At 51.5% G+C, this 27,710-nt stretch overlaps 11 protein-coding genes across 11 annotated transcripts; 6 read left to right on the top strand and 5 right to left on the bottom strand.

The window, feature by feature from the left end:
* Nucleotides 1-474: 474 nt before the first annotated feature.
* ACET3X_007009 (uncharacterized protein) lies at nucleotides 475-977 on the bottom strand (the record flags this gene model as incomplete). The annotated part of the gene is made up of 2 exons (XM_069453202.1): nucleotides 475-800; nucleotides 857-977. 2 exons carry the CDS (start codon nucleotides 975-977, stop codon nucleotides 475-477), a joined length of 447 nt encoding a protein of 148 aa, XP_069305777.1.
* A 288-nt stretch (nucleotides 978-1,265) lies between these two features.
* Nucleotides 1,266-2,303, bottom strand: ACET3X_007008 (uncharacterized protein; the record flags this gene model as incomplete). The annotated part of the gene is made up of 1 exon (XM_069453201.1): nucleotides 1,266-2,303. The coding sequence occupies one exon, from the start codon at nucleotides 2,301-2,303 to the stop codon at nucleotides 1,266-1,268; it is 1,038 nt and encodes a 345-aa protein (XP_069305776.1).
* Nucleotides 2,304-2,923: 620 nt separating this feature from the next.
* On the top strand, nucleotides 2,924-4,102 carry ACET3X_007007 (uncharacterized protein; the record flags this gene model as incomplete). The annotated part of the gene is made up of 1 exon (XM_069453200.1): nucleotides 2,924-4,102. The coding sequence occupies one exon, from the start codon at nucleotides 2,924-2,926 to the stop codon at nucleotides 4,100-4,102; it is 1,179 nt and encodes a 392-aa protein (XP_069305775.1).
* A 2,033-nt stretch (nucleotides 4,103-6,135) lies between these two features.
* On the top strand, nucleotides 6,136-7,596 carry ACET3X_007006 (uncharacterized protein). The gene has a single exon (XM_069453199.1). The coding sequence runs from the start codon at nucleotides 6,214-6,216 to the stop codon at nucleotides 7,378-7,380; it is 1,167 nt and encodes a 388-aa protein (XP_069305774.1). The 5' UTR covers nucleotides 6,136-6,213; the 3' UTR covers nucleotides 7,381-7,596.
* A 1,134-nt stretch (nucleotides 7,597-8,730) lies between these two features.
* On the top strand, nucleotides 8,731-10,912 carry ACET3X_007005 (uncharacterized protein; the record flags this gene model as incomplete). The annotated part of the gene is made up of 7 exons (XM_069453197.1): nucleotides 8,731-8,881; nucleotides 8,934-9,068; nucleotides 9,123-9,256; nucleotides 9,328-9,582; nucleotides 9,639-9,931; nucleotides 9,982-10,669; nucleotides 10,718-10,912. 7 exons carry the CDS (start codon nucleotides 8,731-8,733, stop codon nucleotides 10,910-10,912), a joined length of 1,851 nt encoding a protein of 616 aa, XP_069305773.1.
* Nucleotides 10,913-11,294: 382 nt separating this feature from the next.
* On the top strand, nucleotides 11,295-12,481 carry ACET3X_007004 (uncharacterized protein). The gene has a single exon (XM_069453196.1). It carries the CDS (start codon nucleotides 11,351-11,353, stop codon nucleotides 12,401-12,403), a length of 1,053 nt encoding a protein of 350 aa, XP_069305772.1. The 5' UTR covers nucleotides 11,295-11,350; the 3' UTR covers nucleotides 12,404-12,481.
* A 666-nt stretch (nucleotides 12,482-13,147) lies between these two features.
* ACET3X_007003 (uncharacterized protein) lies at nucleotides 13,148-14,205 on the bottom strand (the record flags this gene model as incomplete). The annotated part of the gene is made up of 2 exons (XM_069453195.1): nucleotides 13,148-13,896; nucleotides 13,950-14,205. The coding sequence occupies 2 exons, from the start codon at nucleotides 14,203-14,205 to the stop codon at nucleotides 13,148-13,150; spliced, it is 1,005 nt and encodes a 334-aa protein (XP_069305771.1).
* Nucleotides 14,206-14,980: 775 nt separating this feature from the next.
* Nucleotides 14,981-18,846, bottom strand: ACET3X_007002 (uncharacterized protein; the record flags this gene model as incomplete). The annotated part of the gene is made up of 5 exons (XM_069453194.1): nucleotides 14,981-15,442; nucleotides 15,490-15,776; nucleotides 15,824-16,939; nucleotides 17,049-18,384; nucleotides 18,562-18,846. The coding sequence occupies 5 exons, from the start codon at nucleotides 18,844-18,846 to the stop codon at nucleotides 14,981-14,983; spliced, it is 3,486 nt and encodes a 1,161-aa protein (XP_069305770.1).
* A 1,230-nt stretch (nucleotides 18,847-20,076) lies between these two features.
* ACET3X_007001 (uncharacterized protein) lies at nucleotides 20,077-20,745 on the top strand (the record flags this gene model as incomplete). The annotated part of the gene is made up of 4 exons (XM_069453193.1): nucleotides 20,077-20,336; nucleotides 20,387-20,514; nucleotides 20,565-20,669; nucleotides 20,729-20,745. The coding sequence occupies 4 exons, from the start codon at nucleotides 20,077-20,079 to the stop codon at nucleotides 20,743-20,745; spliced, it is 510 nt and encodes a 169-aa protein (XP_069305769.1).
* Nucleotides 20,746-21,466: 721 nt separating this feature from the next.
* On the top strand, nucleotides 21,467-22,045 carry ACET3X_007000 (uncharacterized protein; the record flags this gene model as incomplete). The annotated part of the gene is made up of 1 exon (XM_069453192.1): nucleotides 21,467-22,045. The coding sequence occupies one exon, from the start codon at nucleotides 21,467-21,469 to the stop codon at nucleotides 22,043-22,045; it is 579 nt and encodes a 192-aa protein (XP_069305768.1).
* Nucleotides 22,046-26,035: 3,990 nt separating this feature from the next.
* Nucleotides 26,036-27,127, bottom strand: ACET3X_006999 (uncharacterized protein; the record flags this gene model as incomplete). Its single annotated transcript, XM_069453191.1, has 1 exon — nucleotides 26,036-27,127. The coding sequence occupies one exon, from the start codon at nucleotides 27,125-27,127 to the stop codon at nucleotides 26,036-26,038; it is 1,092 nt and encodes a 363-aa protein (XP_069305767.1).
* Nucleotides 27,128-27,710: the final 583 nt, after the last annotated feature.

Genomic DNA, 27,710 nt, shown 5'->3' with positions numbered 1-27,710 from the left:
AACAACATGGACGATATCATGTTAACAGGTTGGTCGCGAAGGTTAGGCACGACAAGAGCGCCTACTTGGTTGGTTGCGATCGTTTGGCATAAGAGATATAACCCCTGCATATGGTCGCTGACCCTTTATTTCATACTCGGAAGTTCCAACCCTCGAGCACTAAAAACATACTGAAAACTCTCAATGTTGTTGGAATTCACCCAAAACGACAGCTGGAACTTTATATGAGCTCGTCTCGTTCGATGTGTATGATGGAATCTAAATAGGAAGCGCTGTTCTGTTATGTGCTCCAATCCCAGAGCGATGATGGAACATGAACATACATTGAGCATATTGTACTTATGAAAACCGACAAAGATACGATTCCAGTCGGGTAAGAATCACCTATGCGACGCTGCGCAACTATAGTATACAATCGAACGGGGTCAAAATGCCCTGTCGGCCAATAGCCTCCCAAACTCATCCCCGGTTGAACTACTTGCAGTTGGTTCCCTTGTAGATGAAGGTACCATCGGAGTTCTCACATCCACAAGTGCCGTCTTTGGGGCTCTTGATACATCCCGCGCCGTCACCGCTCTCCTCACCCTTCACGCCCGCTGCATCCCAGAAGAACGTCCATGTGCCAGATTTAGCCTTCATGGCCGATCCTGGCGCGCAGTTGTATGCTTCACATGTTCCGTATGGCCAGCCGTAGTTGCCGTCGTATTGGTGGTCTTGGATAAAGACAGCAAAGGTTTGCTTGGATGTGCGTGTGTTGTGGCTGCACTCGGCGGCCTGGATGGCTTTGCTAGTCTTGATAGCTGTATTCGTTGTTAATTTATGTTTTGGCATGGAGGCAGACAAGTGTGAAGCTTACGTGAACAGCTGGGTGCTGAAGGGTAGCTGCCGTTTGTATTCGAAGTCGCAGGGTCTAGCGTGGCAGTGATGGCTGTTACCAGCATGAAGACGGTAGCGACAGAGTATTGAGAAAACATCATCATGAAGGTAGGTTTGATCAACGAGCGAGTGTTCAGGATGCAAGATGCGATGTGGTGAGTGAAGCAGCGTCTTTTGGCCACAGCGATCAAGCTTCTTATACAAGCTCAACACCACATCGATCCCTTGCAGCATCCCTAACGGTAATCAATCTTCCCATAACATGAAGAAGGACTACCAGATCCACATCCACGTACCGCAAGTTACGCAGTCCTCGGAAATTTGCGGTCTGGCCAATCTTGAAACGGACTAGACAGGGGTGACAGGCGCGCAAAGGCCACAAACCACGCTCAAGTAGAGTAACGTCGGAAGTTGTGTGCCGCCAACGGGCCGAGCCTTGTTGTCATAAATGTTGTTTCGTGCCTGTGGTGTGATGATGTCGCGTTGATAGATCCGGCGTCGTATGTGGGAGCCTTGCATATACTGCCTGGGAGCTCCTCGTCGTCTTCATATCCAGAGTCGTATGCCCAGTCGCTGGGGTCTTGCACTGATGAAGCCGGAACATCCTCGGTCCACTGCAATGTGTCGTCATCCGTGCTCGATGCGTAGTCCCAAAGGCTCTCATCGACTTCACCGATATTGGCCCACGATATTACACCCTCCTCAGGGTTACTAATCAGCCACTCTTCTCCCACAACCTCCTCCATAACCCACTCCTCTTGAGCAGCGGGATCGACCTCAACTAGCTTCATCATTGCATAAAGCTTCTCTTGACGTGCCGCAAGCTCCAACTGAACCACCATGGTATCCCTGGTATACTCGGGCTGGTTCTCTTCATACTTCCGAGCCTTTACTTCAGGCTCCGACACCCAAGCCGCCTCATCCTGAAGCGCCTGTTCAAGCTTCGACAGTAGTTCAGTAAGATCTGGAAGAAGACTTTCATATGCCTCTTGTAATCCGTTGAATTTTTCGTTTTCCACCTCAACGGACCCACCACGCTTACCAAAGTCGTGCGAGAACCAGTTTCTCATCTCGTAGATGGGTCTGTCTTGATCCATGGCTCTTGCAAAGATCCTCCACAGTGAACCCGCGTGTTCGGCAACAGGCCACTTGAATGCGGCTTCATACTTGATCTCTTTCCAGTCTTCGTAGAATCCCACGTGACGTGAGTGTATCCTGCTCTTGATGTTCGAAATGTTTTCATCCAGGGGGTCTGGGTGACGATCAGAGCGGAGGGACCAAGTATCCTGCTTTTGACTTGCTAGGTCATACTTGCTGTCGGAGTCGAGTGTGAAAGTGATGAGGTTGTGAAGACTTTGGGTGAGTTCGAGGTAGTGCTGTGCTGTGGCTCTGGAGAGGACCTTGCCGCAGATGTTGTTGGACTCCATGTTGAAAATGGAGTGCTTAGCGAAAAGGAATTGGTTGGAATCTTGAGACAGCGATGTGTAGAGCGTATACTTGAGAGAAAAGGACAATCGAAAGAGACCTCAATATATACTCTTCAGTGCGCAGCCCCCGTCCACCCATAAATCTATTGGACGACGTACCAAGGAAACCATTTTTTTGGCGATATAAAAATTTGAGGACATTAACATGGCTCACAGAGGGATTTCAAGAGCTTTGATTCGACACAGAGCTCGCTATCATACGACATTGCCTCTGATAGGTTACGCGAGACCGTGAGAATTGCGAACCAAGGCAGCAGCATCTCATGACCTCTAGGCTTGAACATTGATTGGTTTTCCGACTCAAAACGTTGTTGAACATTTGGTAAGGAAAACTCTGGAGTACGTCATCCGGGGCGGAGAATATCGCTTATCATGCGCACTTTAGTCATCCACGCCCTTGCGAATGACATGAGCCATTTTCGCAAGTACAAAGCATTCGTTCGAAGCCGAACTAAAGGGAATCAAGCTGAGATTGACGGTCATATCTACCAGGACAGACTGCTGTAAATTAGCGTGCTCGCACTCAAGACAACGCCAGCCAACCACCAACGTGAACGACTATGAAAGCCCTCATACTCGCCGCCGAGGACCGAACAGCACACGTGCGGGATATACCTCGACCAGCGCCTGCCGCGACCGAGATTCTGATTCGCGTAAAGGCGATTGCGCTTAATCCCATTGATCCACTATATGTTGCGCATCCACTGGGTCGCTCCGGACGCACAGTTGGAAGCGATTTCGCAGGTACCATAGTTCAAACTGGCGATGGTGTACCCACAGAGGCCGAACTTGACATTGGAATTGAGGTCGCGGGGTTTTTGCAGGGTGCTTGCAGCGTCAACGAACGACCGGGTGCATTTGCCGAATTTGTTGTGGTCCCATGGGATCTAGTATGGAAGGTACCCAAGTCGGTGACCGTGGACCAGGCTGCGGGTGTAAGTCTTGTAGCCCTCACGGCTGCCCAGGCGATCTGGTACCGCCTAGGAATGGAAGCGCCATTTCCGTATGATCGCGAGCAAGTTTTCCAGGAGCACCCAGACAAGAGGTCCGCGCACAACCAATGGAATCAAGCCGATACGATCAACGTCTTCGTTTATGGTGCATCTACATCAGTCGGATTATTTGCGGCGCAGATGATACGGCTCAGTGCGAAGTCGAGCGGCAAGGCTATCAAACTGTACGGCGCAGCTAGCAAGGCTCGGTGGAGGCTTCTTAAAGCAGAGCCATATGGGTATGACGCTCTCGTTGACTACAAAGACCCCGACTGGCCAGAGCAGATCAGAGCGTTTACTGCTGGCATTGGGATAAATTATGCGTTCGACTGCATTTCCGAAGCTAGTTCCGTCGAGCGTACCTGTTCGACTCTCGCACGCGATGGGAAGATAGCTATTGTCCGATCTCGTGAAGGTGGGGCTTGGAAGCCAGATAACATTTCGGTCGAACCCATGTACGGTGCGGTATGGGAGGCGTTGGGCGAAGAGATTCAGTATCAAGGCTTTACTGTACGGCGATCACCAGCTGCTCGTGGGTTCGCGGTAAGGTTCTACGCGTGGCTTGGTGAATCCGTGGCTTCCGACCTGAGCCCAAATCCGATCAGGCTGATGCCAGGAGGATTGGAATGCGTAGTTCGGGATGGTTTCCAGTTGCTTGGCGCAGGTAGTATGGAGGAAAGACGAATCGTTCGCGCTGAGCCGTGGATGAGACCTGTCAGTGCCGAAAAGATTGTTTACAACATCTGAAATCACGTCAACCTGCCGGGCTGCCATACTTAGTAGCTGCAATATCAAAAATGCGTCGCTTTTGTAAGTCAGCATTCCTACAATCTCCCGCAGATATAATGCGAAATCGCGTCGTGATGCATCCGTCTGAGGCAATAAGCTTCGTAGCGAAGGGGAAAACGGCTATCCCGTCAGCAAGGGGCAAGAACGCGTCTGGATGGTCCATGTGAATCTCTAGACCAATCTGTAGCCATCCGAATAGCCACGATAGAAGATGTGGACTGTTGAGACTGGGAGAACGCTGAGTTACCCACAGGGTGTTCATGATGCGGTGATGGCGTCATTGGTCTCGTTCGGTGGGCGAGAGGCTGGGCACGGCACCCCACGGCCTCTTCATCTTTGCCTTCGTTCCGTCGAAACATCGCACGGCGCGGTCTCATGAGCTACATTTAGCTTCCGTTCCACAACTTTGGGTCTACAAGGCGCAGCTCCAAATACTCTTTGACCGCACGGTTGCATCGGGCAGCACGTTTCACGTGGGGGCGCGTAAAAGGAGCACCCTTGCCATGCAACACTTTGTTTGCGTAGATCAGGCGGCACACCACAGCACTGCCTCTGTGTCTAGATGGTGGTTTGCTGCAAACGTGCCTGTAAAGCTTCATTATGCTTCGGGTCGCACTCACACATCTGTTCATTCTCATCCTATCACCGTCTATCGATTGAGACACCTAACCTCACACCATGGTACCAGAACTTCTACGAAGAGTCGATGACTGTCCGGCGGGGGGCGTATTTTACATGTGTAATGGTTTCCGTGGTTGCTGTACAATAGATCCATGCATACCAGGTAGTACTTGTCCTGTTGACAAGGACCGAACTCCAGGACGATGTAGGTTCACGCACTATGTTGTGCTAATAGAAACTAATTGTACATAGCCGCCGAAGCATCTCTCGCTTCAACTAGATCAGTTTTGACGGCCACACCCACCGCGACAGGGTCTCCGTCAAGGTCTACAACAGCATTACCACCACCATCTCTCGATCCAGACATCACATTCAGCTTAGCGGAGCCTTCATTCAAAACTGTCACACAAATTACTTTGGCCACAGCAACACCATCAGGCGACGCACCAGATTTGACGAGCCACGTAAATTTGCCTGTAGCAGCCATCGTTGGTGCGGTGCTGGGTACCGCCGTCTTGTTTGTATCACTGGTCTCTATATTGCTGTACCTAAGGAAGAGAATGCATACCAAGATATATAAAGCGCCAGATTATCCGTCACCGTTGGTTGGCAGCGACATGACACCGCAGTTGACGAGTGAGTTCATACGTTGAGCTCCGATCATGATGCACGATATTAACATTAGTCTAGGCAAAGCGTCTTCACAGTTCCAGCAAAAGATAGCCGCTCTTTATAGAGCAGAATCTATAACGGAACAGGATGATCCCGCGCAACTAGACAGTCAAGAGATAGGCCGGGATGACCATCGTCGTAACGACTCCGTCGGACAATTTGCCGAGCTTCCTGCTGAGCCACTGCCTTGGCCAGGGCGATCTTCACACAGTTAGAAAATACTTCCACTGTAATAATACTATGATGTACGACCACAGTTCTATATGTAGAAACGACGCGTATCAAGAATTTATGAGAAACGTGGGTTGTCAACCCAGAGACTAGAACCCGTTACCAGTGTTTAGAATGGGCAATGCAGCGTCAGTCGAGAGAAGAGACCGTATCATAGCCCCCTCTATTCCTTTAAAGTCGCACCGCTCAGGTAGCGAAGAAGCGCAAACACTAGTTGTTGGTGTACATAGCTTGAGAAAGAGAATGCGGATACTGTCTCAGCACAACATTTCCTGGGCTGAAATGAGAAGAAAATCGTGTTCATTCCCTCCTATAGTCACATCACGAGTCGTAAGCAGGACGGTGCGATATTTACTAGTATTCCTTTCAGCTTGCACATAGCGTAGCCGACCAATCATAGAAGACGAGCCCCGCTGACGTCACAGTTGGGCACCTACGATCTCTTACCTTTTCGTCACTCGCGCATACCTAAATCTGCGCCAACTTTACCGTTCCTTTTCCATCAAGAGACTCAACAAAGTTCGCCTCGATCTATTCGCATCACCATGTCCGAAGACGCTGCGCCGCCTGCACCACCGGCGACACAGGCAGCACCTGCCTCCATACCCCGCTATTTTCGGAATGATGCGCCTCTGGCACGACGAGATCCTCACAAACAACTATTAGCGTCATTGGACCGACTGATCACGGACTATCCTCCGCATCATATTCCTCCAGGCGGTGGCTTATATTATGGGCCCATATCAGTAGCCTACCTCTTCTACGCCTTGCACAACATATATCCTGACCTCACATTGGACGAATACCCCCTGAACACATGGTCTGCGGCTTATATTGAACAAGCTCAAGCCCATATCAAGGAATTTCCAGCACCGTCTCCCAAGAAATGCGGCGTTTCCAACGACATCATGTCCCTGCTTGCGCTGTACGCCGTGACTGCGAAAGATCCAGAGACGGTAAAAGAGCTTTGTGATCATGCTGCAGTCATGCTAGAGGACGATACCTCCAACGAGTGGTTGTTTGGCCGTGCTGGCTATCTGTATCTCCTTCGCCTCGTACGCGGAGCTTTTGCCCATAACAAGGACGTTATCGAGCTCATCGAAGACACAGCCGACGAGGTCATCGAAAACATCATGCAAAGCCCGCGGCCCTGGAAATGGCATGGAAAGGCATACGTTGGTGCCGTGCATGGCGCGATCGGGATCATTACACAGATCGTGCTTACTGACCCTTTGTGGGCGTCTAAGCTGGAAGCGGAATTGGGCGCCTTACTCAGTTATCAGTACGAGAGCGGTAACTTCCCATCTTCTCTGCCGCCAGGCCGTGACAAACTCGTACAGGTCTGTCATGGAGCGCCTGGTGTAGTCACCTCTCTTCTCTCAATTCGAGAATACTTTCCAGGCCTCCACGAACGTATTGATAGAGTTGTCGCCAAAGCCAGAGAATGCATCTGGGAGAGAGGTCTCTTGACCAAGGAACCATGCATCTGTCACGGAATCACTGGAAACGCTCTTGCCTTGGACGGTCAGCAGTTTGAGCACTTCTTAACTTATACCACAGGTCATGAAATCAAGTCAATGGCAAGAGACGGTATGTTGGAGAAGTCGGACGACCCATCTGCACTGTGGTGTGGCGAGGCAGGCCGTGCCTGGGCTTGGGCGGTCGCAGACAAGGGTTTGGACAAAAGACTTCTCGGTTACAATGATATCTGAATACCCGAGGGACTGCGGCCAGTGGTTCTACTGGCACTTTGATGATACACACGATGTCATGAGCGAGACGACCTGAGGGCTATTGAGGCGTTTTGCGCAGACTGCCCGTTTCGAGATACCGGCATAGAGGATGCACAACGCGGTCAGCTACAGCTAGCTGCACAAATGACCTGTAGTAGCGTCTTTTTTAGGAGCCTCTAAGATCAGCAATCAACTAACCCTGAATTGTTGTAACGTTTCACTGTAGTACGTGCGAGCCAGTCTATGGTGTTTCCAATGAGCAGGTGCCCTAAAGCCAATGCTGGGCGAGTCGATACCCTGTCAAAGTCTGACCAGCACAACGCAAGAACGACAAAATTAGCACATGTAAAAATTGTGGTTTTTCGAGCTGTTCTGATGGATTCTTGTTAGGCGGCCTTCGTTACCTGGACACGTAGCGGCGCGCGATATACACGACATGCTGCGTATCTCTCCACGCATCATACAACATGGATTGCATTAATCCGCGGATGTAACCAACCACCAACCTTTGAGGCTAGAATATCGACACCTGGCTGGTAGAATACATACCAGGCAGAATCTATGCGGCGGTCCCGACGTGGCGTTGACCGCCAACACGTATACCCTCACTGCGATCAAAAATCTGTCAGGACGTTTGTGGCAATGCGTTCGATTGTAACACACAACGGCTATTTAAGAGACTATCCACTTTGCGTCGCTCCGTATCACTCGATTTCAATTCAATGACTACCAATACGGAAGCCACAAGGCCATAGCCGGACAGAAGCGTACGATCTCATCACGTCAGCACCAATCCTGACTTATACCTCATACATTGACGCTTCTTCATCCAACGTACACCTTGAGTCATCCGCCTGCTGCTACGTTATAATATTTAAATCATTTCCCCACATATCAGCCCATGTCTAATACCTTGTGTGTTCTGTCAACTCCTCAGTGCTAGGTAAGTGCAACACACATTGTCTAACCAATTGCTGGGCTCAGGGCACAATTTCGCTATTACAACTCTCGCCATCAATGCGACAGCAACAAGGGCCGATGCCAACACCTTGTTGTTGATCGTTTTTTAAACTTCGCATTGAACCTCCGATAATCTCCTCTTCTACGCTGTCCTATCTTCTCTCATTGCTGACCTCCACGTCGCCCGCGTCAATACAAGGAGTCATAGTTATGGTCATCGTTCACTCCTCACTCATACGGTGATTAGTCGTGGCTAGTCTGTATTTTCTCACGCAGGGACTGCAAGCCATGACGTACAAATATCGCTTTGCCCCTCTCTGACGGTCTCTCCGCAGATAAAGCACTCAATTAAATACACAGCCGCTCACCATGCTCGCCCCGCGGCTCATGGGATGCGTTCTATTCTGGCTCGTAATGACATATGTCACGTGTACGCCTTTTCCAACACAGAAGAGCACCCATGCGATCCGACAATCTGAAGTGGGGGTGGTCACTGGAGTGAAGACGCGAGATGGAAACGGCAAGATGCACTCAAAACTTGGTGATTAAGAACCACAGCTAATCTTCGATAGGAAATGTTTATATCCGTCGAGAGATTAGGGACCTGATGAACAACTTTCCAGACCAATGGAGTCTCTACATATTAGCGCTAAACGAGTTTCATAAAACTCCGCAGAATAATCCCAATTCTTTCTACGGCCTTGCATGTAAGTATGCGTTCTATGAGGCGTATCTCGCAGTTCACTGAGTTCGTCTCTTAGCGATACATGGCAGACCTTACGAAGTCTGGGGAGATGCGATGGGAATTCCATCAAAAATTGGTAAAGCCGGCTACTGTCCACATGGTAACGAGTTGTTCCTGGGTTGGCATCGCCCGTACCTTGCGCTCTTCGAAGTAAGAGTTCTATCCTCAAAGCTGCCACTTGTCGGCAGAGGTTGTTCAAGAAAAACACTAAATGAGCGTAGCAAATACTCTCTGGACATGTTCACGATATTGCTGGCCAAGCACCTGCCGATCAGATCGAACGATATCTCGCCGCAGCTGACGAATTCCGCATACCGTATTGGGACTGGGCCCAGGGCATTACTACCGGCCCTGTTCCAGACATCTTTACATCTCCATACTTGACAGTCACGGATACAGACCGCACACCGGTTGTGGTCACAAATCCACTATATGCATACACGTTCCATCCTGTACCTGAAGGATTCGATATGAAAGTGGGATACCCTCAGGATAAATGATAAAAACATACGTTATCTAACTATTTCTGTAGTGGCGCCAAATGAGTAATACAGTAAGATGGCCTGAAAACGACAGCCCTAATGCGACATCACAGCAGTTCAAGTTTGTAGACGCCTTCAGAGTCCAGTCTACCAACTTGATAGTTCAAGTAGGGGTTGCCTTTCGATCTAGCACTTTCTCGCGGTTCTCGAGTATACTGGAAGACCCTCATGGTTGGATTCATGGTGTCATCGGTGGCGGCTACAATCCCGAGGAACCCTGGCCGGGTCACATGTGGCCTTTAGAGTACTCATCTTACGAGCCTCTCTTCATGCTACATCATGCGTAAGCTTCCTTCCTTTGAGAAACGATGTCCCACTAACGTCATTTGTTAGTAACGTCGACCGATTGCTTGCGTTGTATCAAGGAGCACATCCTGATCGATGGATGAAACCGTCTAATATAGGTCCTCACGGAAACGTATATCTTGAGGATTTTCAGACTGTGAGCGCAGACACGGACCTGATGCCGTTCAGGAAAGCACCTGGTCAGTTCCTCACCTTCAACGATTGCCGCAATACTACGGTTTTTGGTTATGTGTACCCGGAAACACGACGTTGGAACTTCGAATCGGACGAAGCGTATCAGAAAAGCGTCACAGCGACCATCGCGAACCTCTATAGCGGACGTACGCGTGCACAAGCTCGCGTCCAAGTTACCACTCAATATGTGACCGCTTTCGGACAAGCACTACTGGATAACAACAACACTTACACGGAATGGACTATCGAGACGCAAGCCGTCGCTTCCATGCTCCCTCCGACATTCATGGTCAGCTTTTCGCTGATCGGTCTGTTCCAGTCTGATCCTATAACCGACTTGGGAAGTTGGATGATGCTGATGCCCGAGCGTGACGATGTGCGCACAACGGACGTTCAGTCGAAGCCGGAGAACAAGATGAATGGAACAACAAGCATAACAAGCTATCTTATCGATCGCGTCAACGCCCATGAGTTATCCAGCCTGGATCCCAATGACGTGGTACCGTACTTGGCCTCGTGCCTCACGTGGAATGTCTACGATGTAAGTTTTATAGAGCTTCGAAGTTATGCGCAATACTGATTTCCGTAGGAACACGGTGACCGCATTCCGTTTCCCGACGACGAAACACTGAAAGTAGAAGTCTTCGGCACGCGCGCACGCCTACCAAACGACCCCAATGCGCCAATTGAATACAGCAAAGGTGACGCCACACCTTACCCGGAAATCACGGCAGGCAAAATTAAAGGTGCAAACCAAACCCCACCGGGGATGATGCCTCCCTGATTCTCGCAGGAATAATGTGTCGTGTACGTAGCAAATTCTCTCTGGCGTACAAGTACCTAATTCAAATCTTGTCTCCGTGTCTGGAGGGCAAAACGTCCACGAGAGAATGTCAGATGCTAACTGTGTAGCGGCTTTCTCTGCAGCTTATCAATCGAATATTGTCTTTTTTTCGTTTTACGCCATGTTGTGATGCATGTCTTGGTCGCGACATATGGAAGGTGCAGAGCTCTTCGGCCGTAGCGCGCCCCGGACAAATGCGCTACCAAGAGCTTAGCCCCACTTATTAAACACATACCCCATACATGACGTCTGATTCGCCGAGCTCAGCAGCTAAGCTTTGTGACCATGAGCTCTACATGAACTTGTCTTACCTTTTGTACATTCTCAATCACACAGACGACCTCGAATCTGCTAGTCTAAATAATTTCGGTGCAGAAGATGACCGCATCAACTCTCCGCATCTCCCAGGGGCTTTGTACCTCTTCACAATCGGCCCGCCTCATTGCGACTCACAGCCGGATACATATCCGTAGTGCATCAACCTCAACTTATCCATTTAGCCCACGGCACACAATAATTTCCAAACCTCACCATCGAGATCCTTCCCACGCAAACCAATATCACGTTTCACCCAAGATGTCCAGCCCTGAAATTACAAAGAAAGACTGGTCAGCAACCCAATATCTCAAGTTCAACAATGAACGCACTCGTGCTGTGTACGATCTGGTTGCCCAGATCCAACCCCACATCACCGGGCCAAAGCCACGCATCTACGACCTAGGCTGTGGTCCGGGAAACAGCACAAAAGTGCTCCTTGATGCCTTCCCTTCTGCACGCATTACGGGCATGGACAGTTCACCGGACATGCTTGAAAAGGCCAACGCCGAGTTTTCCGACAAAGAAGCCGTCAACTTTGTACCCGGAGACCTAGCTACATTCCAAGCAGACGAGAAGCCAGATCTGCTCTTCAGCAACGCAGTCTTCCACTGGCTCCGCTCCCCAGAACGCATACCCACTCTTGTCCGATTGTTCGAGTCCTTGGAACGAGGAAGCGTCCTGGCAATACAAGTACCAGACAACTACCACGAACCTTCTCATCGCCTTATGCGCGAAGTCGCATCTCAAACTCACAAGTCTTGGTCTTCTTCTTTCTCCTCCACCACCATCGGCGACCTGGCAGATGCCACGCGCCCTGATCTCGATCCTATAGAGGCGCCGTCAGCATTCTATAATGCGCTCATTCCACATGCAAGTCATGTGAATATTTGGAGGACGAACTACATGCACTTATTGAAGGATGCGGGGGCGATAGTGGAGTGGGTCAAGGGGACAGGTTTGCAACCTTATCTGAATGTAATCAAGACTGAAGTTGGGAAAAAGGGGTTTTTGGAGGAGTATGAGAGAAAACTGAAGACGGAGTATCCTGAGTTGGAGGATGGGAAAGTGCTATTAGGTTATCCGAGATTGTTTGTTGTTGCCGTGAAGAAGTAGGCTTCTAGAATGTAGTGTATGGTTGGGCAGTACGAAGAAATTCGCCTTCCAAAGTATGCTAGGTCAATGAACACGAGTGGTAGACATCGATGTGCGTATGTTTTAACGTGAGTTTCCATTTTTCTGTACAGTCCACTACGCATTAAGTGTCGTTTTGATGTTAGACATGATAAGCTTGGAGTCCAAGACAAGCACAATCCTATACATATCTAACATGATCTAATTCCCCTTGAGGCAATACTGTATGCATATTCGACAGACCATCAAGTCAGAGCCCTGGTTGCCGTCGGCCCAGCCCGCGAAGCCCCGACGATTACATGTCGTATCATCCACGTCACTACAGTGATACAGCTCGAAATTATGGACAACGTGACCCCAATTATTCCTTCTCTTGTTGTTCCACCTCTCTCGACTGTGATTGTCTTTCTGTTTGTTGGCGGATTGAACTGCAGGCCGAGCCGGGAATTGAGGCTGATGTTGAGCTTGGTGCTAAGCTACGCGTAAGGTTGTCTAAGTAAGAACAGGAGTACTTGGGCGGGCCACGGAGACAGGTGGGACAGCAGTGACAAGGTTCGCAACAACTTAGAGGGCATCGTTCGCGGGAACAGGACGGCCGACGAGGCTGTGCTCATCCCAGAGTGCGCATTTGCATGTACGCCATCTGGCTAGGCATGTATAGCAGAACTGGTATTGGCAGCGGCACCTTGAGCAATTAGCTTGACGTCTCTCTAACCAACGCAATACTTACGTGATGTGGAAGCAGCCTCGCTCAAGCTCAACCATTTCCTTGCACTTTGGACATGTCTGCCAGCGCTTGGCCTTGGCAACGCTCATAAGCTCTTTGACATCCTTGTCCTCTTGACAGAGAGCATTGTGTTGCTCGTTCTTGCATGTAACACACGTCTTCTGGGCGCAATCCGCACACGTAGCTACGCCTGCTACGATGTTGGCAGGCCTGATCCAGCTCGAGCAGGTTTTGTTGCTGCAATAGGTACGATCCACCATGTCGAATTCCTCTCTCTTAGCCACGAATCTGGAAATGACTTCTGAGGGCAAGAATGGAATGCAGCTGGTGATTGGTATGATCTCGGAACAGCATCGGGGCGGGAAGTGCGAAGTATCTGTTGTAGAACACTCGAACAGGCGGGTGAGACACTCGCGGCAATATGCATGTGCCTCAACATCGCCGTCATCCTTGCATGAGAGCTGAAGCGTGTCGCGCGCGGGATGTATGTCCAGGCAAGACGAGCAGGTCGCGAATGGGATTTCTGCCTGTACACTCTTATCACGACCATCAAGCAACGTATCGTCCTTGGGAAGTGCCGTTTGCATGCTGGTGAGATCAAAGCTGAGATTCTTGTTGACAAGGGTCTCATCATCATCGGCCTCGGACATCTGGTCGGCGACGTTATCGTATACGGAGAGCGCGAGCGGTACTGCAAGGCCTTGAGATGCGGGCTCGTCGGCGAGCCTGCGAGCCAAATCATGGTCGCCTTGATCGTGTTAGCACTGCTTGATATCCCACGACTAAACCGAGTGTACCTACGTTCAGCCTGCTGCTCCTCCCTCAAAAGTTTTTCATACACCCTCCGATCAGCATTATCTTCTTGAATGATCTTGTGAGCAAAGGCCTGGCCGCGTATATCGTGCCACTTCTTTAGTAGCTCATCGCCGAGCGCCGAGAATGCGACTCGTTCGCTGTTAACAATACCGTTCTTGTCAATCTTGGGTAAAGCCTTCAGGATAGCGTCAACGTCGTCGAGCTGGAGCTTCAAGACGACCTGGGCGGTCGCAAAATCCATCTCGGTGCGATTTACGATTACAATGTGTGTACAGAAAGAGCGAAAAAAAAAAGAACAAATTGACAACTGAAATCCGGATGTGTCACAGGCGATGAGAGGTGAATCTAGCAAAAGTGGGTCGGGTTGGGTACTTGCCAAGCGCGATGGAGATGAGGACGACGCGTCCATCGCAACCAAAACCAACGAGTAGGTGAATGACAAGATGAAGAGAGGGGATAGAATCATCAGATACCTACATGAGGCCTTGAAGCATCTACCAACGGCAGGCAACGGGGGCCTTTGAAGACTACATCGGGCAACTTCCATACATTATCCACACCTGCTTACTCGGCCTCTACAGTAGTAGTTTATATGCCTTGTATGCATCTCTCCGCCGTGAGAGCCTACCCGTCCTCAATCCGAGGTGCTCTTTGCGCTCCAACCATTTCCTCTACAGGCCTTCCCACGCGCGTGCTCGCGCCGCTGTAAACAATGCCAAGATCGTATATGGCACATGTGATTACCCAGAAACGCCTGTACCAATGCTGCAAAAAATGTCCCTCCAGTGTGCATCAAGCAGCACAAGATGCTACAATGCAGTCAAATAATCGTCAGACTTATGTTAAGCCGATGCGTGAAGATGACTGGCCAGTCTAGATGTCATAACGTAGACTGTGGCCAGGGGTATAGAATAGGATCGCCGCATATCGAATGCTTTTCGCTCAAGCCATGAAAACGGTGCATGCAGTCAACGCCATGTACTCCGGTACGGTCCCAAAAAGAGAGTTGTCATGTCTCATCCAGCGCCCGCAGTGCCAATCTGTGTGTGTTTTTGGAAACCAGGCGAGCGATAGCTGTGCCGATGAGGCGATGCAGTGCGATGACCGTCAGCTGGAGCTGGTGTATTCTGGGCGAATGCAGGATTAGGTGCATTTCGGTCATATCCTGGGGTGGGGCTGTGCTGATTGCTACCGGAAGCCGTTGCTGGACCGCCCGCGCCTGCGCCGGCGCCAGCGCCAGCACCTGGGACCTGACGGACTGACGCCTCACCAACCTGTGCTGAGGGGTTGTTGTCCGCTGTCGTAATTTGAGGCGCATTACGCTGGTCTTTCCTGGAAGCTGTACCGGTTTGGTCCCTAGGCAACGGCGTAGGGGCCGACAGAGGATTCTTCCCCCGCTGCTCCCATTGTCGCATGATTTCTTTTGCGCTCATGTCGGACACTTCGTCGCTGAGTAGTTCCATGATTTCGGGGGGTACCTGGATGCGTTAGAGTTGGACAAGAAGATAATGATGATGCAACACACCTCTGAGAACTCATCGTTGTTCTCGATGAGATCGAACACGACCTTGACAGCACCCTGATCCACGCTCTTTACTTCTTTGTCGTTGCTTTCGCGTAGAATGTTTGGAGCCATCACGGTGGCGATATTCCATGTGTCCATCTTGTTACCTGTTTCTTCGTCTACGGTGTGGAAAGACGATACCCAATTCAAGAAGCAGAACAAAACCTCCATGGTGTCGCGGTGGGCTTTGGGCAGTAGGCAAAGCACTAGATGCAGGACTTTCTTTCTTTGCGCTTCATCCTCAATGTCTGCTTCGGTTAGTCAAATATCGTGTGCACAATCAGGAGAAACTTACCATTAGCTACCATGAACAGCCTGTAAAGCTTCAATGTCAAGACCGGCTCAGGCATCAACCGGAGAAAGCGCTTCAAGAGGTTGGCGAGAATGACCGGGTTCTTGGTGTTGAGATCGACCTTTTGAACACCGTTGGCGTCGATTTCCTCCTCAAGCTCGCGTAGAGCCTTGAGGTTACCATTTTTCCTGAACACCCCCTCAATGGACATGTCCATACTTCTCATCGCAGTGATACAGTCTTGCAGCAGAGCTGGAACCTTGAGAGCGCCCGGTCCTACACCTTCTGTGCACTCATCGCCATACTTTTCGACAAGGTATTCAAGCGATTGTCGGAAGGTTGCTTTGTCGGAAACCGGCTTCTCGACTCCTGTAACGCCCTTCTTTGGTTTGCTTTTGTCGGCCTTGAACGCTTTGCCGAACCCGATCTTGCCCCAGAAATTGTTTTTCTTTGATTCAATAAGGTCGAGAAGATCGCCCTGGTTGTACTGGCTGTCGTCAAGCAGAAGTCCGAGCTGAAGCACTGCAAGGCCCTTCAGCTTGAAGTACTCAAGCGGCGAGAGTTCCGAGAAGTAGGTTCGCGAACGGCCCTCTGATATTTGTTGGAGTTCCTGACCTCCAGAGAAATCACGACGGTGACCGTTCTGAAGTCTGGGTTGGTCATCCCGTCCTAGTAGTGCGCTTCCACCGGCACGGAATGCATTCGGGCGCTGCTCTCGTTGCTGTTCCAAAGCGGCCATACGTGCGATATCGTCCAGGGCAAGGGAGTTTACAGCGAGTGTTACAGCGTCGGCTTCATTCGTAATTTCGCGTTCCTGGACGATTTGCATGCCTCCTGGAAGCTGCCCGTCTCCGCCAGAACCGAGGCCCTCCGGACCGTCAATGATTCGCGACTGGCGCGCACGTTTCATGGTATTGGAGAGATGCTTGTCAAGTCGCGTTGATCTTAGGCGCTTGATGTCGGACATGGATTGCTCGTATGCGGCATTGTTGCTGGTTTGACTATCTGTCGCCGATGTCCCTCCATACGACTTGGAGCGAGTGTCGGGTCGCAAGTGAGGTGGATCATCGCCAAGGCGATGTCCTTGTGTGGAATCATAACCTGCCAGGTTAGGATCATCTACAAGTCATTAGTGGGACGAATGTAATCTCGGAAGCGGCTCCAGAAATCTGAGTCGAGGTGTCAAGATGAGTGGTGACGGTGTGATCTGTAGGAGAGTTTTTCTTACCTGAGGTGTGTGGTAGTGCGCCACTGGACCGCAGAGTCGCCATGAGACGGGCATGCGCTACGTTTAGGAGGTGCACGTATTGACGCAGTTTGGTGACCTGCTCGAAGCCATTCTCAGCATCTGGCTGCGCTGCGGCACATGCCGGACAAAAGATGCTTCGCATGGATTTACTCCAATAAGCATTCTGAGTGTCATGGCGCAGGTCAGCGTTGCACCCACGGCACACCATACAGCTGTAATTGTACGACATGTTGTTCAGATGCAAACACTTGTCTTCGACCTGGGCATCGCAAATAGGACATGCGTCGGCCCATCTTGGGACAAGCCGGGCGGACTCAGCTACCTGGTCCCTTTGGGCCTCGTCTTCCAACCGCGCGTCGAGTGAGTTGACTTGGGTAAGGAAGTTGGTCAAACCAGTCGAGCTCCGCGTTTCGCGCTCTAATTTTAGAGAACCCTGCAGACATATGCGGATGAGGAGCTTTAGGTAGTGGGCCAAACCAGTGACTAGTGACAGCAGTTCTTGGGTTACGCCCAGTCGTCGGACGCCAGTACCCTGGGACTGGGTAAGAAGCGCAAAGAAGGCTACCACTTTCTTACAGAGCAGCTTCGATTCGCGGGAGTAGGTCAGTCCCTTGGGCGTCCTGGTGATCAATTGCCCGTCGAGCGCATCTGCAGCCGCAAAAAGCAGTTCGACATGCACGATGAACTTCTTGGCTGCCATGACGCCGTCAACGTAAGCCCCGTTACTGACATGGAGCAGCATGTCGGAGATGCAGGTCGCGGACTTTTCCTCGAAAGCCGATAGGGTCTTCCAGATCCAATTGACTTTGGCCTCGATCTCTTCTTCCTGTTGGCGCACACTCTCGCGCACCTCGTCCGTCGCGTCGCCATCAGCATCTTGCATCCGCTCGATGACGGGTTGGCCTGTGGAATGTAGCCTGACATTCCAGTATTTGTGGATCATGTAGCACTCGGGATGCCAATGCTGGTTCTGACCATTTCGGAAGATTTCGACAAACTGTTTCAAAATCGATGTCTGACAGCCGTTGCACCGTTGAGCGAACTTGGTGGAGTAGTGGTAGTGACAGTAGACGCTTCCCTCGTGCTCGTAGTAGCTGTCGGATGCGCCAAAGACCGTGGGGCACACGGAGCAGGTAAAGTGCTCAATGTGGTATTTGCGGTCGAGCGCTGTGATGTATGAGCCACGGAGGGCTTGCCCGCATTCGAAGCAAAGCAGGTCGAGCCGTCGGAAGTAGTCTGTCTCGCAGAGGGGATACTGCCCGGGTGGCTTGTCGGGGACGGGGAAAAACTTGGATGCAACAATTTTGCCGCAGTCCTAGACGCAGGTCAGCAAGATGATCAATGGTGTTACATGGAGAAATCAAGCGCTCAAGAATGCAGGGAGTGGTCCATCCTGAACAGCAATGCGCCAACTACTCTAGCCGCGGCAGGGCACAAAGACATGCAGACGCCCAATTCCTCCATTTCTAAGAAAACAACACGGGTGTCTTACGTGACAGGTAAAGCATTCCAGATGGTACGTATCGCCCAACGCCCGCACGAATTGTCCAGTCAGTCCCTCTCCGCATTTCCCGCATATCTTGCCGCTACGCTTTGGTTTCGCGACGGCCTGGTTCTGGTCGCCAGGGTCGGTCGACGATCGCGTGGGGTGGTTGGTGCGGTCGTAGGGCGCAAGACTGTTGGACGAGGATGCGGCCTCGTCGGTGGCTCGCCTCGAGAGGCCACCATTGCGCGGGTCGTAGGCGTTGTACTGAGACTGGGGGCCCTGATGATCCATGGGAGGCGGTCCCTCCGCCGGTGTTCCCATGTCCAGCTACGCCAGCTTCGATGATGCTCGTCGGGGGAAGCAGGGTTTCGTGGCGGGTTCGTGTCGTAGCCGCGGGTGCGAGGGGCGCGTGACAGGGAGGCGAGGGTGCGTACAGAGGCCGCGGTGCAGAAGACGGCGTCGTGTAGGCGGGTATCGGCGACGGGAGGGGTGTCGAGTCGCGGGTGGATCGATCTATCCGGGCAGGTGGCCAAGGGTCGACGGGCGGCGGTGCGTCGGCGAGGGCGCTCTGTGTGTGGATGCGCAGGCGGTGGCAGAGTGCAGAGTCGAGCGTCCAAGGGATGCTATGTACAATGGGCGCAAAAGCAACTGGTTCGGCATGCGGCCGCGGCAGACGGGCGAGGCGTTGTGGTGAATTAGGGCGGGCGTGCTATGGGGGGCATAGGACGAGGACCCTGAGCGGTGGATGGATGAAACGCGGTCAGGGCGGGACGGGCACGCAGAGGGATTGAGCGACAATGGACATGCAACTCGCAGAAGCGCAACCACTCGATGCTTGGCGCGAGGTTCGCAGCAGGCGTCTGGACGTGTGAGGCTGGTGGTGGTTGCTGTGTCACTGCGGCTGTGGTCAATGTTCGAGGAGAGGACGCATGTCCATGGACGGGCTAGGCCGCTTTGGTGAAAAGCTGATTGCGATGCACATGAGCATGCCCGGCAGCAGCATCGACCCCTTGACCTTATTTTAGCCCTGGGCGACGCCGGCATTAGAGGGCATTATGCACCTCTCCTCTGCCCTCGGCTGCGTATACAGCTAGCCATGCGCGATACGCATCCTTCACAAAAATGCACTACGTAGACGCACACACACGCACACGAGTTATTTCCCACGGCATCCTCGGCACATGGCAGCCTGTCCCTCGAGCATTAGGCACCCGATCGAGGCCAGCGGGGAAGGCTGTTCAAGCCGCTTGTTTCAAGGTTCATGGCTGACATGCTAGCGCTCTTGGGCCTTGGCGTTCGACATGTTGACAGTCGCGACTTCCACCCCGTCCAGCCTGTTGCTCGCGACTGCAAGGTACGCCCGTCGCTGCTGCCAGAACCGTCCCTTGCTCTCGCACGCACGCACACGCTAGCTTCGCCGCTTTCACTAGCAGGACCGAGCTTGCTCGCCACCCAAGTCACCACATCTCGTCGCATCCAAAACAAAGACCGCTCAATCACTCACCCCACCGTCTACCCGCCATGGAAGGAGAATCGGAGAATGCGCCGCCGCAGAGGCAGGAGCCGCCCGTGTTCAAGGCCCCGAGGCTGGTCTCGCGCCCAAAGCCCCCGGTGCAGCAGGAGGAGGAAATGGGCTCCGAGATCAAGCTGGGCGATTTCGAAGACGTCCACGCCCTGTCTGTCTCGGAAGCGCGCGCCGTCGTCACAGCCGTCCACGAGGCACGGAAGAAGAAGGACCCCGAGAACAACCCGCTGCGCGACAGGATATACAACGACAGCATGTGAGTTGTCACACGAGTCGCAGGATCAAGGGCCGTGCTGACTGCAGCAGAACCATCACGCAGTTTCTCGACTACCTCGACAACTTTGCCCGCTACAAGGAAGAGGACAGTCTGCACTCAATCGCCGCCCTCTTCGATGCCCATCCCGAGATCTCGGTCGTCGAGAAGGCGCTGCTGGGTAATACATGAGCCAGAAGAGTGGAAGCGCTGTGCTGACAACAGTGTTAGGAACCCTGACCCCAGACACTGCCGAGGAAGCCACTACTCTCATTCCCTCGCTGAACATGGACGAGGAGGAGCTCCAGTTGATCCTGGACGAGCTGAACAAAATGCGTGAGTTGGAAAAAATTAACAAGATGGTCAAACGACTCTGAAGCTGACTTCTCGGACAGAGGATCGGCTTCGATAGCACCCTACTGCCACCTTGGACTACTACCAGGACCGTTTGGATGATACGGCGAAAGCGACCTGTTACCGCACCTAGATTGGTACACCTTTGCCCGCGGATGACTTTGTCTAAATTGCTCTACTCCCACTTCGATCAAGCACAACAACCATGCTGGTTCGGGAAATATCAGCACTTGATCTGAAACCTTGTCCGGTTCGGCTTCGCAGCACGAGTCTGGAGCTGCTGTGAAAAGGCAAGTATGGAATATTACCACTAGGCTTCTTAGTCTGATCGAAATCGGCCGTCGAACACTTGTTCTGAGACGTTGTCTTGTTACTTGTGGATATTCATAAATACTACAAGCGTTCCGTCTGTCGCGCAAGGACAAGAATGTTTCTGCTCGCACTGTACGTTTTCACTTGTTCACGCAAATTCCGTGCTGCTAGTGAAACAAACGTGATTGTCAGTTCATTGATGCGATTGTGCAGGTTCTAGCAAGCTCCTTGTGAATACAGAGGCTCTTGTGGCCCGGAGGCAGGCGTGTTCTGTGCGTCATGCAAGGCGCCTACCACTAAATCAAAGACCAGAAATTGCAGCGCCTTGAAGCTTCGTGCCTACATTTGCACTACCTTTTCAACCGCACCAAACATTTCGCTTTGACCACCCACATTTATCGTTATCAGCACACGTGCCGGACTTCTCCGAGCGTCATATAAACCAAACCACCACCACGACATCCAATATGCCAGGCTTTACTTCCTTTCTGCTCGGCCACGGTCGCTTCTCCGCCGCACTCCAAGACTCTACATCACCCCAATCCGATGACGAGTTCGAAACCGATGCCTCCAAGAAGCGTCGTCGAAAACAAGAGCGTAGGCGTGCTCGCCAGGTGTCCCGTATCTACGGCACCGTCCTGACACGCAAAGACACTGAACAGACCTTGGGAACGCTGAAGCAACTCGAATCCGATATCGACGCTCAGATCGAGAGCTTCCACGACATGGGTGTTGCGTTTGAAAAGAAGCGTAAGGAGATTATTGACGAGTTCACTACGCGTGGTCAGTCCATTCTTCAGAATGGTCTCAAGGTGTCGGACACATTTGGAAATGCTCAAGGGGCGGTACAGGCTCTTTCTGAGGCGTTCATGGAAATGAGTCGGACAATGGTTAGTGGAAGACGGGAGAATGGGAAGGTGGATATACAGAGTGTGCAGGGTGTCGTTGCGGTGTACCAATGGCAAGTTAAAAAGCCGCTGGGTGATGTAGTTAAGGAACTTGGAAAGGCGCTCCGTAGACAGGACGGTTGGAGCGATCCGGAGTAGATGATCTGATGAGAGCAGGACATGGGTATTGATAATGGTCTCATCGCTGGAGCATTAAACTTAGCTAAATGTTTATATGAATGTAAAATACTCAAACCAATGCATTCGCTAATTCGATGATCTTGCATGGGAGTAGGAGTAGAACAGTAATGACGGAGCACATCTCAGTCTAACCAATCACAACGGGCAAGTGGGGACAGATCCTGAATCAGTCTAGCCGCGGAGCGCGCTCATTACAGTTGGCAGTCGTGCAACTTCCAAACAACATAATGCAGCTCGCCACTTCTATAATTCTACATTCGCGACGTACGCCGGTTCCCGATAACTGCATTGACTTGAAACATCGCTTCCGGCGTCAGAGCTGTGCCGCACCAATCGAGCCACACCGCAATGCCTCATTACCCGGCGCGACGCGATTTTCACTCATATACGCAACGAGTCAATAAGATGATCTTTGTCTAGGACAATGACAGTCGCTTACCGAAAGTAGCTGGTACCGGGCCCGGAACGGGACAGCCCTGGCTGCACAACTGGTATTCTGGCCCCACTGCTATGCACACTGGCAGCGTTTCATCCACACCGCTTCCGAACGAACATAAATGGCATTGTTATGTCTGAAGGAAGAGAGTGTGTTCCAAGCGTTCTGTGGGGGCGTGTGAGATTAAATCGTTACCGTAATATCAATCTCGGCCACGATGGGACGCAAGCAACCGTATATATACATGCCGTGGTCCTAGAGAAGATCACGATCCGGCCGGAGTATCAAACTTAGTACAAATGGACGGCCAAGAGTGCAGCACCGGCTTCACTTGATACATCTATCACCTTGTCATGTTCTATCGCCTCAGAAATCTTCTCGTATGGATTTGTTACTGTTTGCCTCTTTCCAATCAACACTTCTTAGGTCCTTGAAATAGCCTTATATGCCGCCTGCTCTTTAGCCTGCATTGACTACGCCAGGCACAACCTTCGGATTCTAACTTGAGCTCTTACTTCCGGAGGGTGAATCGGAGGCGCGTAACTATTGGTTCATCAAGCCTACCAATGTTCACACCCAAGTGCGGTGTTCAAAGCAGGAATGATTTGGACCTCCCCGAACATTCTACTGACACGCAATGTTTTTCCAATTCATTCATCAGTGACTAGCGCTTTCATACCGCCTTCGCAACCTACCTCAGGTGAATTGTCGTGGCGTGTTCCTCTTTTCTTTACCTCTGGGCGTGAATCTGCTGTCGATATCGCCGGTGCGACTTTGATCGGTCGTTCAAAGGACATTCACCAGCATGGCTTGTAACACTGCTCCCATTTATATCCCAGACAATTTCGAACCTTTTCAGCGAGCCCACTCGATTGAAGCACAACAACCATTAAAATCTAGCGTCTCCCGTCATGCCCAGAAGCGACACAAGCCCCTTCCTAGCTCTACCATCTGAAGTGCGCGTCAACATCTACCAACACCTCTTACCGGCTCACACAGACCCCGCCGATTATTCCAGTCTTCGTCAAATCTGCCGCCTAGTCCGTAAGGAGTGGAACTTTGAAGCACAGAAGAGCATATTCCAAGCCTACGATCGGTTCGTAGAATATCTAGCCCCCTACGGCATCCGGATTCATGAGTCGGCATATGGAATGCTTCACACTTCGTCCATCACGATCGAGGTACCCATCGAGCTATTCTTCGGCCCTCAACCTGATGCTCTAGATCTCATACCCTGGCATTGGACATGGATTCGAGACGTCAGAGTCAGTTTCTGTCCAGACTGTCCCGCCGCGTTGTTCCGATCGCCTATTATGTACGCGACATTTGAAGAGTTTCACATCGCGATGAACAGGTACATCAACACTGAGAGTATACGCATGAGACTGAGTCGGTTTACTATAAAGAACATAGATCTCTGCTGGCACGGTGCTCCAGACTTCCTTTTCACACGGCACCGAGACAGTCGACCAGACAGAAAGTTGTTCCTCTGGAATGTCCGAACTGAGAAGGAGGAATGCGGGGGTGAAAATCTCCATGTTGTGTGGCGGCGCGTGGAGAAGATGGAATTGCTCACAGCTGGATGGAAAGTGTACGTACCGTTGTGGATTTTATACTTGTTGACGCTGTTGTATTTGACACGATGTGGAGAGTGTCATTGGTTGATTGCGATTCCTCCTGTACCTGCAATACTGCTTCATGGATACTTCGCCTGGATTATCTCTATGTACCTGTAGCACCTTTTGAACGAAGGCTAGAAAAGGAGTATATGCATATAGATGTTGTACATAAGTATTGAGGCTTTTGAGCCAAGGTCTACCTTCTACATCTCGAGGCGACTTAACCAGACAAGCTAAACTAGTATGCGAGAGAATCAAATGGAAGCAGTATTTCTTTAAACGTCTTGTAACAATCTTTGTTTCAAACGTCATATATACGAAGAATAATGACCCTTATTTATGTTCGTGCGTGCACTTGGATACCAATGCTGGAGAAAACCTGCCTGTCATCCACCGACACCCATCTCGTCTTCAAGACCGCTTCCAATTTCCGCCAACCTAATCTCCATCTTCAAAGCGGGACAAACATTCTCGTCTCCTGATAACCATCATACAAATACCTTGTCCTTGTTCCATCTCCTCTTGTCTCTGCTCTCGGCCGCCCAGATACCGGCCGCGTTTCCTTCTGAACTTCTTGCCGCTCCCCTCCATCACCAGCCTCGACGTTCCGTGTTGATCTCCGATGAGCCGCCGCGATTTGTGCATCCGTCCACCTCCTGACCACCCTATCATTGTATTCCTTTGCCGAGCGTTTTCCATCTCTGGCCAGTTTCCTTACGAACTCAGTGCCGCGCCCATACGCGTGCCATTCAGCATCCGGATCCGCCTCGCCCACCACCTCGGGCGCATCGCTATTGCTGTAGACCCGCATCTTACATGTCTCTTCGAAGGCGACATGTTTGCCCTTTGATTTTGGCTTACCGCCAAGGGGAGAGCCTTTCAGTGCCGATTTAAGGGATTCGAAGCAAGTGCGATGGTTCCGCTTCGTCGCCTCGTCAGACCAAAGTTCGTGGTCACGCAAGCTATTCCTGACGTCTTGTCTGAAGCTGCTGAGGATTTTGAGGAGGGTCGCGTAGTTATCTGCTATCCGTGGCCAGTATCTTTTCGAGGCGGCTTTCCAGTCCAGGTCCGACCGTCCTGTGCGATCCTTCCAGAGTGATTTCTTCCGCGCCATACTTCTTGCGACTTCCTCGAGTTCTGCTCTCAATGGCCCTTTCGAGTGGTTGATGCGGAGGCGAAGGACGAGGTCGTCGAGTCGTTTGTAGATACGGCGGTGTTGCTCTCGAATTCCATCTATGGCGCGGCGCGCACGATCGGTTTTTCGGATGCTTGGGAAGGCTTTGATTTCCTCTGTCTGGTGGGTCATAAAGATTTCGAGCTCTTGGCAGGCTTGTATGAATATTTGGGCTTCGTCGCACGTCAGATGCATACCAGCGATGATCGCCCTAGGTGCTTTCTTCGTGAACCAAGACATTATTGAATCGCAGATGAACGACACAAAGAGTTTTGCGCAAGCTCTTATCGTGTGACTGAGCGGATTTGGTTCGTCTAGAAGCGGAACCTTGGGTGGCCCTGACATTTGAGCCAGTGAGAGGGAAAGCATTGGGCTTTCTGGTGTAACAGTTTGGGTCAGTGGGGGAAATTCGTCGCACGCATGACCTTAATAACGCCAAATTAATTTCACTGAGTTCATAATGAGGTAATGGCGATGGCGCAGCTCTGGCTTGATGCGCCTTGTTAATAAATCTGTGTTGAGTAAGACATTACAAGAGAACTTGCGAAGACGAAGAACCCCGTGACACTGTAGGTGTGTGGAGCAAACGCCAGTATGAGCAATCTTGAACCATCTGGCAAGACCTATGTTTTGAGCAAGTCAATAGTCGAGTCGGTGTGTTGGCTTAGATTCGTGGAAAGTACAGGCTCGCCTCGATGACACGACGACCCTAGATACGCTCACATTTTCGCCCTGTCTCCATGATCGGGATTCACGAGGACATAACGATACCGCGCATGGCCGTCCTCCATGTCCACCACAGTCTTGTTCGCGTCCTTCATATTGCGCTTTTGCACCCATGGCTTGACCCCCTTGTCAGCAGCGAATTTCAACATCTCCTCAATATCCTTGGGGCTACCGATCTGACTACCCCCGATCTTGCATCCTTTGCCAATGAGGCCATATGCAGCGATCCCAGGAAGTTTATCTTCGGGCGCGCCGACTTGTATGAATGATCCACCCGTGCGGAGGAGGCGAAGATATGACTCGAGAGGCATATCTGGTGAAGACACGGTACTGATGATGAGGTCCAGGGTTCGGCTATGTTTGCGCGCCCACTTTTCGTCTTCAGACGTGGCAATGTAGTCTGTCGCGCCCATGGCCTTCGCGTCGTCGACTTTGTTCCTTCGCCGGCTTATCGCTACGACCTTTTCGCAACCCAACGCTTTCGCAAACAAGACACCAAAATGACCCAGCCCTCCTAGGCCTACGATTCCTACCTTCTTCCCAGGACCTGCACCGTTGTTCTTCAGCGGCGCATAGACAGTAATGCCGCCGCACATCATAGGGGCTGCGTCTTCGCTCTTTATCCCAGCTGGTATTTTGATGGCGAAATGCGCTGGGACGCGAACATGGTCTGCATATCCACCCATGCTCCAGCTTCCATCCGGGTACCTGGAGTTGTATGTGCTGACCATCTTGGGACAGTGCTGTTCGATGCCCGCGCTGCATTCCTCGCAGTCGTCTCTCAAGCAGCTGAAAGCTTGCGCGCCTACGCCAACCCTGTCGCCTAAGCTCAGGTTCTTCACTTTATCTCCAACGCGTACAACATGCCCTACAATTTCGTGGCCGACGCATACGGGATAGTGAGTCGGGCCCCAGCCGGATCGCAGGGTGTGGATGTCGGTGCCGCAGATACCGCAATGGGAGACTTTGACGTCGACATCGATGTCGTTGAAGGGTTTGGGCTTGAACGACGACCAAGTCATGTTGCCCTGCGCGGCAGTCTTGTCGTGGCCTAGCCAGCCGTGGAACTCGGATGGGGAAGTCATCGTTGGTATGCGGAGGCTCGTGTAACTAGAAAGCGAGGTAAGACAAGTCAAGCTGTGTTAGTGCTGATGCAGGATTTCGTCGCAACACCGGCTGCAAAGGGCACAAAGATGGCATATGTCAAGCGTTGAGCTGTAATCGCGCAGCAGCCAGGACCGAGGATGGCCGGCGTCGAGTTGCTTGGACAAGCTTATCCGAGGCATCTCTGAACGCCAGATGAGGGGGTCCATAATCCATCAGACACAACACCAACAACATTGCAGACGAGATCGGGCCATCCAGCACCGCGGCATAACGTGACGGCAGAGCGGCAGAGTAGCAGAGTAGAGTAGTGTCGGTGTTGTACGTGACGTTGGGAATCGTGAGTACTGAATGCGCAAATTGGCGCTAATGCCGGTCCAACAGTCAGCACAGCACCATGACGGATATTGACAAGGCACGATTCTTCACATAGCTGCATCATTGTCTCGATTGCAACTACGATATACCATTGATCAAGCACGAGGCTGATCAAAGGGCCATGTGTGTCATTTGTTCTTGTGACCAGCGGCAGAACCATGTGTTGAAACAGATAATACCGAAGCA

The sequence above is a fragment of the Alternaria dauci genome, chromosome 6 (assembly GCF_042100115.1).
Source record: "Alternaria dauci strain A2016 chromosome 6, whole genome shotgun sequence".
NCBI lineage: Eukaryota > Fungi > Ascomycota > Dothideomycetes > Pleosporales > Pleosporaceae > Alternaria > Alternaria dauci.
The sequence above is the reverse complement of the archived record's forward strand: the minus strand, read 5'-3'. Positions and strand labels throughout refer to the sequence as shown.

Bases quoted from the DNA above. Each gene is read 5' to 3' on its own strand.
- ACET3X_007006 (XM_069453199.1), top strand. From the start codon at position 6,214: ATGTCCGAAGACGCTGCGCCGCCTGCACCACCGGCGACACAGGCAGCA.
- ACET3X_007004 (XM_069453196.1), top strand. From the start codon at position 11,351: ATGACCGCATCAACTCTCCGCATCTCCCAGGGGCTTTGTACCTCTTCA.